The 15,943-nt window shown below is 39.9% G+C and overlaps 1 protein-coding gene across 3 annotated transcripts in view; it reads right to left on the bottom strand.

The window, feature by feature from the left end:
* PDE4DIP (phosphodiesterase 4D interacting protein) overlaps positions 1-15,943 on the bottom strand; it is a 97,097-nt gene that overhangs the window by 69,585 nt on the left and 11,569 nt on the right. For all 3 annotated transcript variants that reach the window (XM_088128522.1, XM_088128521.1, XM_025167067.2), the window contains exons 2-5: positions 13,112-13,188; positions 7,791-7,899; positions 6,883-7,040; positions 6,158-6,275 (exon numbers count right to left, since the gene is read on the bottom strand). In XM_088128522.1, the coding sequence (XP_087984648.1) occupies positions 6,158-6,275; positions 6,883-7,040; positions 7,791-7,899; positions 13,112-13,188 (462 nt within the window). The remainder of the gene's footprint in view (positions 1-6,157; positions 6,276-6,882; positions 7,041-7,790; positions 7,900-13,111; positions 13,189-15,943) is intronic.

The raw sequence follows: 15,943 nt of genomic DNA on the forward strand, positions 1-15,943 counted from the left end.
CTGCTTTATACTGCTTTACTCCAGGAGTCAGACCACTCCTGGAATGTTGCACCCAGTTCTGGTCGCCACAATACAAAAAGGAAGCTGAAGAACTGGGAAGAATGCAGAAAAGAATAACAAAGATGGTGAGGGGCTTGGAGGCTAAATTCTATGAAGAACTGTTTAAAAGAACTGGGTATGTTTAGGTTAGAGAAGACTTAGGCGATATGATAGCAATCTTCCAATATTTGAAGGGCTACCAAGGGGAAGAGGGTGTGGATTTATTTTTGCAAGGATAGGACAAGAACCAATCAGTGGAAGCTTTACACAGAGAGTTTTAAACTCAAAATAAGGAGGAATGTCCTGACCGAGATTCATGGGGGCTTCATCTCTGGAGGTTTTCAAGCAAAGGTTGGACAGTTATTTGTCTGTGGACTCCTGCCCTGGATTTTCAAGGTCCCTTCCAAACCTATGATTTTTTTTAGGAATACATGGTAAGGAAAACTGATTTTTTTATTTTTATGAACTCATTTCAATTAGTGCTCAAAATCACATTCAGTTAAACATTTGTCATCCTCACAAGAACAAATAGTGTCTCTGCTTGGATCTATTTCTCTTCTTTCAATATAAACTGGATTGGAATGTCGTATGTATCCAGAACTAGAAGAAGGCGAGGATCTAAGCATCCTGACAATAGCATTCCTCTGTGTCTTTGTCTCTCATTCCGGCACATAATTCCTCTCTGCATCTGTCCCTAATTCCTAAGACCTATACTGCTTACCTGCTACATATATACTAAAGATTTAAGAAAGGCCATTTCCCCACTAGTGACTTAGAGCAATTTCTATAGTACCACCTAGCCATCATGGAAGTGATATAATGCCTGTCCCCTTTTGCTTAGATGACTAAAAAAATGCTGTTAAGTTGTTAGTGGGGAAATGACCACAGAAAAGTTTAATGTAATTGCAACACTGTGTACCACCATCACATCAATTCTTTTCCCATGCAAAGCAATTCAAAGAAGCTTGCTTAAGATAAGACAGATCCTGTGATTCGTACTTACCCAATCACTTTGTCTCATATTATCTATATCTCCCTTATTACAATCTTATGCTAGAAGAAAGTCCCAATGGAATTTATTTCTGTGCATTTTTTATAGTCACATAAGTCACATGCACTATCCTCTCACTAACATTGTTAATGTCTGTTGGGTGGGAATTTGGGGGGATGTGAAAAAAATCACATAATTGGAGCAAAATTGCTGCAAGAATGGACTGCCAGACTGCCACTTGAGGTGGTGAGTATATATGCTTGTTACTGAGGCAACTCCTACACACTGCATCCAAATCTCATCTATGTGTGCTGCTTTTGTGCTTCGTTTTTAATTTTTAAGTGAAATATGGGTAGTTAAAGGGAATGAAGAAGACTAACTTGGTTGGCTGAGATTTTGGTATCTATGCATTCTTGTACATTATTTTTTCATCTTGTTGATATTGAACTTTGGGTGCATTTAAGAAACTGGAAATAATATCTGTGTTGGTTGGTTTGCATGGGGAGCTTTGGCTCTCCTGTTTCACCGATGAGCTGCTAGTATATGAGTTAAGTGCTGATATTGTTGGCAGAGCCTTGTAAAATTATAATAGTGGTTTATTTTGTTCTGCTGTTGTAATGTTAATGGCAGTACTCATTAACCAGCCTTGCACCTGTGCCACTCCTTTGAAATGCATGAAAATTCTCATATGTCATAGCAATAGATGTGTAAGTGTACCTGCTTCGCTGTAATGAAGCATTCTCTCTGGGAGATGCTAATGAACTGGTAATGAGGAATGCTGATGAAAACTCTGTGTCTTGTGTTAGATCCAGCGCTTCAGTTAAGAACAAATTTTTCTGTTGTGCCCATGAGAGCTGCTTTGAATGTCTATGTATATTTTTATTTTTTTTAAAAAAATCATCACTTTTGCAAATACAGTATTTCTGCAAATTGGTAGGCCAGTAGCACTCAGCAAGGATTACCACAGGGATCTTATATCCCGTAGCTAAAAAAATATGGGATCAAGGACTCAGACCAAGTTCCTATTATTTCAGATGGCGTAAGCAATCAGAAAACTTTGGATTTTGTTCCAACAGAATATGGAATACTTGAGCTGAACTTTCTGATTGAACATACCAGGTATAGTACTTTGTTCTGAGCTCAATAAAAAAACATCGTTTCTACTTCAAGCACACCCTTATATCACTCTTGTCCTGCACTGCTCTTCTGTTTAACTATTTTTCTGACCCAGCTGTGTGTGTGCATGGTTATCTACTGTAGAGCCTTTAGACTGCATTTAGATGATTTTGCTCTAGTACTGTTCTATATTGCAGGGAGGCAGGACCTACTGCAGGGAGCAGGCCCAGGATGAAGCAGATTATCTGGACCCCTTTCAGTTGGGATTCAGGCCTGGATATGGGTTAGAGACAGCACTGTTCCCCCTTGGCAAACTAAGTGATGCGGTAGACGTCTTGTCCTGGTGCCTGGAGGCTGTAGGGTTTGGATGGGGAACAACAGGCTTCAGCTGAACCCTGGCAAGACTGAGTAGCTCTGGGTTTTTGGGCCTTCTGTTTCCAGGACTTTATTGTTTTTGGTACTGGATGGTCCAGTACCAGTACTGCCCCAGACAGACCCAGTACACAATCTGGAGGTCCTTCTAGACTCGACTCCTGCTTGATGAGCAGATGGCAGTCATGGCTAGGAGGGCCTTTGCACAGCTTTGTTCTACTTCCTCAACCATTAGGCTCTACTCACAGTCACTCACGCCCTGGTCACCTCCAGAATGGATTACTGTAATGAGCTCTACATGGGGCTGCGCTTGAAGAACATCCAGAAGCTTCAGCAGGTGCAGAATACGGCTGTGCGAACAATTATGTGTGCCTCTAGGAGGGCACACATTACACCTCTGTTCTGCAAGCTGCACTGGCTGCCAGTTTGCTTCCGGGTGCAATTCAAGGTGCTGGTTTTGACCTCTAAAGCCCTACATGGCATGGGACCAGGTTATCTGAGGGACTGCCTCTTCCCAATTACACCTACTCATCCCACCAGGTCAGGCATGAGGGGTATGCTGCGGATCCCGTCTCCAAAGGAGTTCCACCTGGTAGGATCCAGAGGCATGCCTTTTCTGCTGTGGCCCCCCGCCCTCTGGAACATCATTCCCCCTGAGGTGAGGTTAGCTCCATCTCTGTTAGCCTTCAGACAGGCCCTTTAAACATGGTCTTTTCACCAGTCTTGGGGATCCCAGGGAGACCCTGCAAGGTGGCTGTATGAGATTAAGTGATGTTTGTTTTCCTGCTTCTTGGGTTTTATCTATTTATTTTATCTGTTTACTATATCTGTTTATTTTATTTATTTTTATTATTTTTAAATTATTATGGAGTTTTTAACTGTTGTGTTGCCACCCAGAATCACGTGTTTGTGAGATGGGCGGCTATATAAATATGCTAAATAAATAAATAAATAAATATTCAGTAGGAGGAAAAGACAAGGGGAAGATCAAACAAGAATTACTCAGCTTGAAAATTCTGATAAACCACAGAATGTAGAAACAATTTTGAAAGTAAAAAAGTATCTTGAATATTAAGTTACCTGTTTACAGGGTCTTCATCACAGAAATAATTTATGATGACTAAACATTCCTTTAAATGCTGAGAAAGAAATGCATGTGGCAGGTTTCATGGGAAAAGGTTATACATGAAATTTCTTCAGTGCATTCAAGCTTGAAATCAGAGTCTCTTTTATCATGCTAGATTCTACCTCCACTCATCTAGCTCAAAACCCCACTCCCTTTATTATGAGATTTATAGTACATGACCACATTCTGCATCTATATTGACAAGTGGGATCTCTCACATGGGAAGCAAAGCAAAGAAGATAATGATTTTTCCAGATTTGTTCAGAAGTGGGTTATTCAGTTAATCTCCTCTGGCAGCTGAACAAAAACATATTAATTTTTTTTATTTTTTCAAACACTATTTTGTTTGTTCTTAGATTCTGGCATGAAGAAGTTATTTGATCCAGGTGCCGCAAAGAAAGTTACTGCTGTGGCATGGTCTGAATTTAAAAAATAGCTGTTCTTTTTTTTTTTTTTTTACTTTTTAAAGGAAATAGGTTGTCAGCTATAGAGGAGTTGTTTGTACAGTGTTTTTAGTACACCTCATCTGGGAGTCCCAGTAGAAGTAGATTTTGTGTTTCTAGTTTTCTTTGTAATTTTTTTCCTTTTTGTTTGTCTGTTTATTTGGCTTTCTCTGCCTTTCTATTTTCTTTCTTAATTATTATCAGCCAAATTTTCAAAAGAGGCAAATGCAATTTGAGGCTACATCAAGAGAAATATATATTTCAGATTATGGAAAGTAATCATTCCAATTCATTCTGTTGTGGTTAGACTCCACCTTGAATTCATATCCAGTACTGGGAAATCACAGTTTAAGAAGGCTTCAGACAAACTGGTTCAGAGAAGAGCAATTAGGATGACCACTGGATTACAAACTAAGTCCTAGGAAAAGAGATTAAAGGAACTGGGAATGGCTGGTGTGGCTGTGTTCTGGAAGTTTTGTTTCCTAACATTTCGCCAGCATCTGTGGCTGGTATCCTCAGAGGGCAGGAGCACAGACAGGAGCAGTTCTCTCTGTGCCCAGGATGATACCTTCAACAATACATGGAACTGGGAATGTTTAAGACTTGAGAAGACTGGGAGGAGTTATGATAGCATTCTTCACTATTTGAAAGGGTGTCATGCAGAAGATGGATCTGCTTTATGACATCTCAGAGGACAGCCCCTGGAACGATGGATTTAAATTAAAAGACAGATTCTGGCTCAGTGATAGAAAAAATATTGTAAAAACAGTTCAACAGTAGAATCACTTAGCTAGGTAAGAGGTGGACTTCTCTGTAAGCAGAGGCTGGGCAGCTATCTAGTGTGGACTCTTTAATTTGGAATCATGAAAAGAGAGTAGGTTGGACTTGATGGCCAAAATGGTGTCTTTCTTGTATGATTCTGTGTTCCTTCAGAATACAATGGCTATTCACAGGTTAATTCTTCATAGATCTGTGCAATTAAAAAAAGATAATGTACCACTCAAATTAGAAAGTAGCCGTCTCATTAAAAAATAAATATTTGAAGGGAGCTGATAAACTGAAAACTTAATTTAACTGCTTCTGGGATTTTGGGAAGATAAGGGAAATTGTCTTTCCCTTCTCCTCCTCTTCTTCTATGACACAGTTGTCTCTTGCACAGTCCCACCACCACCACCACCACCACCACCATCACCACTCCCTGGCCAGCCCGGCTTTTAGAGAGGCTATTACAGAATGAAGGACTGAAGTTGCAAGGAGGAAATTATTTACTTGTTTAGTGGGAATTCTGGCTAAAATCCCATTTCAAATGGGAGATATGCAGAAAGTTATGTTTATGCCAGAAATACCATCTGATATTATTCCTTGTGAAGTTAACAATTTTGAGATTCTTGCCATGTTACAATCACTAAAATTGTTGATTTTCAGAATTTGACAGTAAGGCAGATAAGAGAGATCAAGAAGCAGTTAAAAGAATAAGAAACAAAGATTGAAACAAAGAAGGAATTAATTGCAGGTTTAAGTGCTGAAGACAGCTTTGATAAGCTCTTTATGCTGTAAATAAAAGAATTCAAACTTTTTTGTCTTTGTTCACCTTGGATGTAATCCAGGATTTACTAGCAGGCGAGCTAAGTGCAATTGCTTGGTAGTTTAAGCATTCTTTAGCACTCCTCTTTTTGTTATTGGAATTGATCCTTTCTTTTTCTTTTTTTTTAAATATAATTTTATTGAAAGTTTTAAGAAACGAGTAAAAATTAATACAAACGAAAAGAAAGTAAGAAATAAAAAAGAAAGAGGAAGAAATAAAAGAAAAAGCTAGAGTACAAAAAGAAAAAAGGTAGAAGAAAAATAGAAAAGAAAGAAAAAAGATCTTTTCTAGTACTTTGGCCACTGCTGTGTTTTCCATACTTGCTTACAAACTGCAAGGAAGGACTGCTGTGCTCAATAACTGTAGCATCATGCCATCTTCTACTCTGTTATCTATTCAACCATCCTAGTTAACTTTCTTTCTAAATTCATCTCACAGGTCCATTAATCTAGTGCTCCAAAAGCATGTGTAGAATTTATTATTACCTGCATTTTCATTTCCTGGGGTTTCTCCAAACACTGCAGCAGATTCTGTTCCTCTGTGGATTGCAGCTCAAGGAGCTGTTCCTTCTCTTTCAGATTCTTTATCAGCTCCTCAATCTTCCTGTAGAGGGGAAATGTGCTGGTTAACTTAGCAGGGAAACACTGGACAGAGGTGGCTTTTTGACATCACTGCTTTCCGAATGGCAACTAGACCATGCCAAACATTTACAATGAACCATTTAACGTTTTGAGAAAAAGACTGATGATGATGATGATAACAACACAAGAACTACTATTACAACCACTACTACTACTGGGATAAATTACTTACCTTTGAGTGACATACTAAGGGATGGTGCAAAAGAAAAACTAATTTGATTTGATTTAAATTTAATTAAAATTAAATTAAGTGCAGCTAATGTTATTATTTCCTATACAGATATATTTTTCTACTATGAAATTAATATAAAATTATTGGTACAACTTTTGAAAGAGCTCTGATATACCTCAGGCTTTGTTGGTTGTAGTTTGTGTATCCCAATGTATATCAACAAGACTCAGAATTAAACATACAACACATATCACAAAGAAAAAGACCAAGTTTGTTCAGGCCTCCATTCAGAAGGATTTAAAATGAAAATAAAACACACTTCTTGAACATCACAAAATATTTTCCCCTCATGAGTGGAACACACAAATGCAGTGATACAAAAGCTACAGATACGCACTTGTCCTTCTTTGCCAGAAGAAGAGCGTGGCTTTTTTTAATTTCATCTTGCTTCTTAGAAAGCTCCATCAGCTGCTTGTTGAGTTCCAGACAGCGTTTCTTTTCAACTTCAGCTAAGGTTGCCATCCTCTCTGCTTTGGTTTTTGCAGACTGCATCTCCTGGAGAGAGAACCCAGGGTGATACCAGACAGATGATTTAATCTCCAGAAGACTTAGACAACTGAGTATCATACTGTTTTGCACTGGAATATGAAGGAAGATGCATAACCTATCATGGTGGTTGTTGCTGCATCTAAACCAGAGAGCAGAGTGGTTGAAAATAATGTTAATTTATATTTATATGAGATGTTAAAAGATTTCCAAAGGTAACATTAAGTCTGTGGGTTCCTGGAGTAATGATTGTACAGTGAAGGATAGGCTATTCACATGCATCAATTGGCCATCTTATAACTAAATAAATGCAAGAACATTAACATTCCTTCCATCGACATTTCTTCCAAATTCTCTGAAATAATTTCTAAACACACCTCAATCCCTTTTGAAAATGCTTCAGAGTCATAGCCAGTAGGGTTGCCAGAGATGGGACTAGCCTTTGCAACCATGTGGCTTCCTAATGTTTTCTTTCAATGAAATAAGAAAGTGATTCACCTCAATGGAAACACCACTTTCAGCTGCAAAAAATAGAATCTTGGACTCCAGATTGTCCCAAATATCCACAAACTATAAGCTCTCATACTGGAATAATGCAATAACCAGTACTAGGTTTAAATGTCTTCTCTCATGCTTTAAAATATGACTGGCTTTGTTTTGAAAGATTTCTTTCCATGGGGCTTCCTGAAATTGTCCATAGCCATGACAGCAAACAGTATAGCTTGATGAGGTCAACCAAAATAGTCAGCATTTTCTTACCTCTTGCAGTGTCTGGATTTTTTTTTCCAGGGTCTCACAGACATGCTTATTCTTTGGTTGGTGACAGATCTCGGCTTCATTTTTATTGCTTTGGTTCTCTGCTTCTGTCCTGAAATTCATAGTTTTAGATGATGGTCAAAGAATGGAAAATATGTTTTCTTTCTAATGCATAGCAAATCTTAGTGTTCTGGAAGTTTTGCCAAACTATTTGGATCAGACTTGGTCCAGCAACAACAAAGCCTGTCATGTTTTGGTTGTTCTGGGTTTCAGCAGAAATAAAATTTGGTAGGAACTCTGAGTGATTTCATGGAATAAGTGGGGCACGGCTGGTGTGCATCATCCCCTCTTCTCTCCTCTGCACTGCCTCTATACTAGGCTGCCATTCTTACTAGCAACTTCCTTTCCTTTCTTTACTGCCTCTTATCTGCCACTGCCAATGTTCCACCCTGGCATATGCCACCATACTGCCCACCCCATTATCTTCCTACCCTGCCTCCTCTCAGCCATTGCCTTCATACATATATGGGCCTGTGCATCTGTTCCTTATTGCGATGATTTCAGGAGTAAGTAATAGTCTCCCAGCATGGGCTATCCCACTAGTCAGCCTGCCCCCGGATCTTTCTAAGGCCTTCCCTTCTCTCCCCCGCCTCCCCTCAGTTGCTGTTGTGGATGATGATGCTCACGCACACCATTGACAAGGAACCCTGTTGCAAAGGAAAGAGCTATTGAAGGAGCATCAGGAGAATTTACAGTAATACCTCGGTTCATGAATGCTACTGTTCATGAACAATTCGGTTCACGAACAGCACTGTTCGCAAAATTTTGCTTCCGTTCACGAACTCCGCATCGGGTGACAAACACGACCCGTGGCCATCTTCCCTGCTCTGACACGTGGTCGTGGCTTCCTGTAAGCGAGGGGGACTCTCCCTCCAAACAATAACCGCCTCCCCACCCACCTTCCTGTCCTCCATGCCAGAAGTCGCCTCAAGCAAGGTTAGTATTCTCTCTCTTCATACTGTACTGTACTGTACTTTGTTTCATATTTTTGTGGTTTAAAAAAAATAATACATATGGTTCAGAACGGATTAACCTTACTTACATTGAACCTTATGGGAAAATTTGATTTGGTTGGCGACCAAAATCAGTTGGCGACCACATTCATAGGGGTCAGAACGGATTAACCTTATTTACATTGAACCTTATGGGGAAATTTGATTTGGTTCGCGACCAATTTGGTTCGCGACCAGAATCGTGGAACGAATTAAGTTCATGAACTGAGGTACCACTGTACTTTTGTTTCTGGACATGCCCTGCACAGAGCCTATGGACTTGTCAGTCGGACACCAGGTGAAGTGAGGGAAGAATCAGTAGGTGTTGCCAGAAAATGACAGCAAGTGGCTGTGATTCACCCTACAACCTTTGGTGCTGCTTGTAGCTATTTGCTCAGGCTAAATAGGAGAAACAAACAGAATTGACTCCCTTACACCCATATATCCCAAATCCATAAATCCAGCAAGAGAAGGATGGCCTACTGGCAAGAAGGAATATTCCAAATGGAGTTGGAGGACACAAAATGCCACTGCCCACCACTAAATTAATAAAAACAGTAGAAAGTTTGGGCATGTGAAACTCACTGTCAGCAGAAACAGCCCAAACTCTGTAATGCATTCATTTGGACAATAAACAGCTGACAAAATTCAGCTCTTTCTCCAGTGTAAACTGACTGGGGCACTGGTCCCTTTTAAAAAAAAACACAGATTTAGTACTCTTTCAAAAAACCACCAAATGGGTTAAAAACATGTCTCATGTTCTTCTAGAACTGTGTTAATAGAACCAGGCCCAGTGATTGGAAGGTAGGAGGCAGCCCCACAGCAGCCTAATATGGCCAGTAGGGTTAGATAGATACCAGCCCTGACCACCAACATTGTCCAGCAGGCATTACAGATTTTTCAGATGGCAAGATTTCTGTCAGGAGAAAAGGGAAAATATTACTTTAAAACTGGAATAGCTAAATACATATTTAAGCTGCCTCTGTGGTGGTTTGGAGATAAAATTAAGCTAATCATATACATTGGAAGGATATGTCCCCTAAAATAGAGTGGCATCTTTGTGCAACAGCAAACCCTTAATTATAGAATGACTCTTTCAATGATTATTGGGACTGACTGACTGGATATCTGTCTGTCTGTCTATCTATCTATCTATCTATCTATCTATCTATCTATCTATCTATCTATCTATCTATCTATCCATCCATCCATCCACCCACCCACCCACCCACCCACCCATCCATCCACACATACAGAATTTCTTAACCTTCTCTCTCCAAGCTTTTCTTTAACAAATCTTTCTTCAGATATAAAGAAATAAAGGGTTGCATGGTGGTTCAAAGTTGATCTCCCAAAGGTGATTCTCAGTACATAAGTGTGTTAATGTAGATCTGTCTGCAATACCTTAACGCAGCTGTAACTTCTCCCAGGACTGCCCAACTGATGCCTATCCCTAATGAAATATCCCATCATATCATACATCTCATTAAGACTTAACTGATATATTAAGTGTATCATAAATTGGTGTATTAAATAAAGTGTATTGTGGTTTCGTGCTGTTGAGGAATTTAAAGTGTTGGGTTGTTTTTGGTCAAGGCTTTTACAGGGCAGTTCATAAACAGTCACTTCTGAAGACAATGTTCTTTTAAAAACCCAATTGTTCTGTTATAAACAGAGAGGAATACATTTATAAAACTCCTGCTGCGACACAACTTAATCAGATCTCATCTTCAGTGTAGTGGTATCATCAAAAGTTGTAATCACCTAGATGGAAATCTATCTAAGTTTCTTTGTGATGCTCAGAATCAAAGGATGTATTTTAGTTTTTCTACAGTTTAGAGTACAAAATGTGATTTTGCATGGGGAGAAAAATATTTTCTAACCCAAATCCTAGACATTAAATGGCATTCAACAAATGTAAAGCAAATAGCTTAGGGAATAATGAGCAAACCCAACCATATTCTCAAGCCTCAGGAAAAGAGAAGCCATGCAGTTTCATAGTTTTAGCAGAGGTACTCCACTTGATCTATGACACAATAGATTATTTTTATTATATCTAGTACATTCTCTTGACCAAAACTAAAATCTTGTCTGTCAGATGCCTCAGGAATCACTGCATACATTCACAAGAGTTCAGCAAGCAAGAAAACAACTTCCCGGCTGAGCCATACTCCTAGTTTCCCAGCTTTCATTTTAAAAGGAGCAATTCTCTTGCCTTTCTAGAAGCCAAGATAGGAGACAAAAATAAGCACCAACTATTATTTCTAATATCTTTGAAAGTAAGAACTATTCCTGCTTTTCAGTGTTTATAGCTAATGAACAATCAGTTGTACAATGATTTGCAGATACACTGTGAGGAGAATATGGTCATATTCAGCACTTTGAACTCGATCTAGAAGCAGACTGATGGAATTACTCCTGCACAGAATGACTTCCTTTTCCTTTACCTGCCATTTGCTTGTCCAGGAGCACCTCTGTTTCATCTAGATATACCTCAGTTTCTTTTCCCTCATTCAACTTGACTTTTATCACACAGTTTAGAACTTACAAAAGCTTCCTTGGATTTTTCAACTTTTGAGGATTTCTGCTACAGGCGGAAGTATATTATCGAGAACACCCAAGTTTACCAACTGAAACAGAATACGTAGATCTAGTATATCAATTTCTTGACACAATTATGTATTTTAGTAAATGATGCCTAGCTGCAAGTTAGCAGGACTACAGGTAGTCCTCGGATTACAACAGCAATTGGGACTAGAATTTCTGTCGTTAAGTGATGCATCACATGACTGCATTGCTTAGCAACAGCAATCCCGGCAGTCCTGGTTGCTGTCGTAACCACAGGACCACTGCTGTCGTTAAGTGGGAAGAGGTGGGAGTCCCAGGCAAGGAGCACAGGAGGGTGCGTAGGTGCCATGGGGGTGGGAGTGCTGCAGGCAGGCAATACACAGCATGAATGGGTCAGTGGGATTTGTGGGTGGGTTAGCGGGGGCTGCAGATGGGTGCTACAGAGAGTGGGCAAGCTGGCAGGGATCATGGGGGGGGCACTGTGGGTGTGTGTGCACTATGGAGTGCAGGCAGGCAGGGGGAGCTCCTTGGAAACAACTTCCAGGAATGACTTGCAACCTTTGTGCCAGCTTCCCCATTGAGTTTGCTTGTGGGAAGCTGGCAGGGAAGGTCACAAATGGTGATCACATGACCACCAGACACTGCAACCATCGTGTGAGCTGGTTGCCAAGCTCCAGAATTGCAATCAGGTGACCACGGTGGTGCTGCAAAGGCTGGAACTTCAAAGGCCAGTTGTAAGTACCACTCATTCATCGCCGTTGTAACTTTGAACAGTCACTGAATGAGTGGTCGTAACTCAAGGACTACCTATAGCAGAACTGGAAGTTTATTCTACAACACTATCAGTTCATCGTTCTTGTTCTTTTATTGTGCAACTGGCCACAAAATCCAAAATTACAGGAACAAAGGTACAGTCCCAAGAACATTTATGAAGTTCAAATGCAGTGTTAACATAAAATTAAATGCAATGCAAAAGGTAATGCCAAAAAGTTATTAAAAGTTACATTAGATAATGGGAAAAATATCAACAATATGTAATTAAAGAGACCTCCAAATCCTCAACAAATGTATCCATTTTTCCTGATGCCATCTGCAAAAGGGATTTTCCCCAGATTCTACCATTACTGTCTATGCAAAGCCCAGTACAATAAGTGTTCACAGGATAAAAGGAATGTTTAGCAATAAAGAGCATGGTTGTGGCTTAGTGGTAGAGTTTTGGCTTTGCCCACAGAGAATTGCAGGTTCAATCTCTGGCCTTTCCAAGTATGTCTGGGGAAAACCCCTTGAAAGATATATATGAGAATGAGTATGGTTTAGCACAGGGGTAGGGGAACTACAGCTTGTGGGCCAAATCTGGCTTGCTGCCTGCAAGCTAATAATGGACAGGTGGGCAGGTGGCAGATCACCAGGCCTTAGCCTCAGCTGAACCGACAGGGAGAGGGGTGGGGCTGAGGTTGGGGGTGAAGCATCCTGGGCAGCAGTGGCTTATCAGTGGCCTCCTTGCTGGCAGACCAGTGCCATCCAATGGCCGCCATACTTCTTGGCCTTCAGGCCCTCTGGGCCCACAGAGGTCGAGGAGAGGCAGGATCTGGCCCTTCACAGAAAAAGTTTGGTGCCCCTTGGTGTAGCATATAACAATTGTGACTCCTGCTGATCAGGGAATACGTTCATAAAATTTCTATCTACACAATACTCTTCACTTACCATGCTTTATCCAAGCTTTCCTGCTTCTCGTGGAGCTCTTGCTTCAGGCTCTCCACTTCCACTTTTAGCTCAATGTTCTAAAAAGAACAAACAATGAAGAATCATCATAATCTACTAAACTATACTTCTAAACTTCCTGTGCTAGAAATTCAAACTCCGAAGTGAGTTGCTTTTTATTTCAAACATACTTATGGAAGAAACAACCTAAACTCTTTAAAATAAATACATTTTAATGTATTTTAATATTTAAAAAAATATTTTAAAAATATTTTAAAAATTAAAATATTAAAATAAAAATTATTTTAATATTTTAATTTTAATCCCTGAAATAAATTTTAGGGATTTATTTTAAAGGTGGGATACAAATAGTTTAAATAAACATACAAAGAATCTTTTTTTTTCTTTTCATCTAATACTAGGGACACTAGTATTTCCACAGGGCACTATTTTCATTCCCTGTTCACCCCTAGTATCTCACAAAACAAACTGATTGATCAAACAAACTGATTGATCAAAAAGCTGAAAACAGCTGTGGAATGCCTCCAGCAGATGAGTAGGAGAGTTTAAAGCATGCTCCCTAAATTCCCAGAGTTCCCATAAAAAAACACTCCTCACCCCACTCCACACAAAGTAAAATAAAGCTAGTGCCCCTCTGTCCAAATTTTCAGTAGATATTATGTGCATTTGCCTAGCCATTTGGGAAGGAAGGAAGGACGGACTATCATGAGTACACATTCCTTCTGCCTCCTGCAGGCACCCTGGAGCTCTCCCCAGGAGCTCTAATCATGATTGTGGGTCATAGTTGGGTGACCAGATATCTTGGGTTTGCAAGGACAGTACAGGATTTGGGGGAGGCACACTGGGCATGGGTACCCACCCCCAAACCAGAAAAACGATCCCATTTCCAGGAACCCATCCTGGCTGGCTAGCAGCAGTAGTGTGAGGAATAGGAGGTTCATCTTGTGGCGGCAGCAGCAACAGCAGCAGCAGCATGGGAGACAGAGTGGGCAGTAGCAACATGGGAGCAATAGTCAATGGCAGGTGCCTCCTGGTGGAATAGGAGATGGAGGTGAAAGAGAAGCTTTACTCCATTCTCCGTTTCCGTTATCCATGTGCACCTGTGCTCACTGCTGCTTATTGCACCTGGTAAGTGGCAACTGCTTTGGAATTTTGATGTTTACTGCTGACAACTGTAGTAAATAAGATAACTCAGAAATGAATGTAAGCTGCAGAGACCCAGATGGGGTGCCCATGTGGGCAAAATGGTTTTAAAATTTAAAACCTACCATCACAAATATACTGAATCGGGTACAACATAATTTATATTTTAGTTTACTCTGTGACCACAAAAGTCTTTCCAATGCTAGTCTTCAAAGCATTGCTAAGAAACAGAGAGATGCCTCCTAAATGCAAACGTTCATTTAGCGACAAGCTACAGAAAGCCTTCCTCCTTTTTTTGAGCAAGTTGGAACTATACAATACAAAAGTATATTGCAAGAACTACAAGGCAACATTTTCTGTTACTCGTGGTGGTAAGTCAGACATATACAAACAACAAGCAAAAAGAAACAACCCCCCCCCCACACACACACACACAACACAATCATTGGCTGAAACTAGAAGCAGCGGTGTGATAAATATGCATGTGAATTAAATGAATTAGCATTTCAGCCTGATATACAATTTGATAGCCATACGTGGAGAAGTACAGCTTTGCAAAACCTATTCACTCATTATGGTACTCTCTTAGTTGCAGCACTGCAATATATTAGACATGGAGCTGCTTTTGAATGTGGTTGTAAATTTCAGTTAGTTAAAAATAGGACAGCCAGATTTTTCTCCAGAATAAACAAGTATAATCATATTATGCCAATGACTGGCTACTTGTATTATGACTTTAGTTTTTCAAGCAGGAATCTCTCTTCCTCTATTCATTTAACTCAGGTCTAAGATAATCAGGCGAAGGCACCCATCAGCCACCCCACCCAAAGGAGCAAAGACAGCTGGTTCTGCATCTGTGAAATAGTTGATATGCAGAGGCTCACCTAGTTCTACCTGCACAGAGTTTCTTCAAGAGCATATGAAGAACTTTTTATTTTTCTCAGCACTTTAAGAACTATTATATTTTTGTACTATTCTGTTGTGCTTCTGGATCTTTCTTTTGCTCATGGCTTTATATTGTTTGAAGGAATCGGAGAATCAGGGTTCAGCGTATTTTAGAGAATATTAAGTCTCTCAAATGCAATGCAGTATGTCTGCCACTACAGCACCCAACAGATGGCTACCTAGCTTCCCCATAATATCTTGTCAGGGGTGCAAAAATGTGGTCTGCAGACAGCATGCAACCCACCAGCACTCATTTTATAATTCACAGAAGTCAGAATTTAATTCATTGGGGTCGCGGCCCAGCCCACTCCTGCAGATGCCCTGTCTTTACACATAGTTTTTCCTCAAACCATATTGACAAACTTACAAATATTAGAACAAAACAGGACTATAGTGGGACATTGTATCTGCAAGCATCTCTCCATAATCTTACATTTAATATCCCAAATCTTTAATCCAAAGTTTTTGCAAATAACTAATATGATCTTAGTAACCTGTTGAATGGCTTATAAAATACTATAGGTTTGGAAGAATCCAAAGCAGATCTCAACTGATAATATATGCAGACCAAATTATTAACTCATAAGGTGTTTTAGCTGAATATACTGCCATTCCTGCTCTTAGTATTAAGAAATGTCTCTTAATACTTAGATAAAAATCTGCTTTTATATAATTTCCATTCATTGCTTTTAGTCCTGTCTTCCTGAGCAACAGCAAACCACCTGC

This window comes from Python bivittatus, unplaced genomic scaffold (genome assembly GCF_059951505.1).
Source record: "Python bivittatus isolate LINGU-HERP-01145 unplaced genomic scaffold, Pbiv_v1 ctg000700_np1212, whole genome shotgun sequence".
NCBI classification, from domain to species: Eukaryota; Metazoa; Chordata; class Lepidosauria; order Squamata; family Pythonidae; genus Python; species Python bivittatus.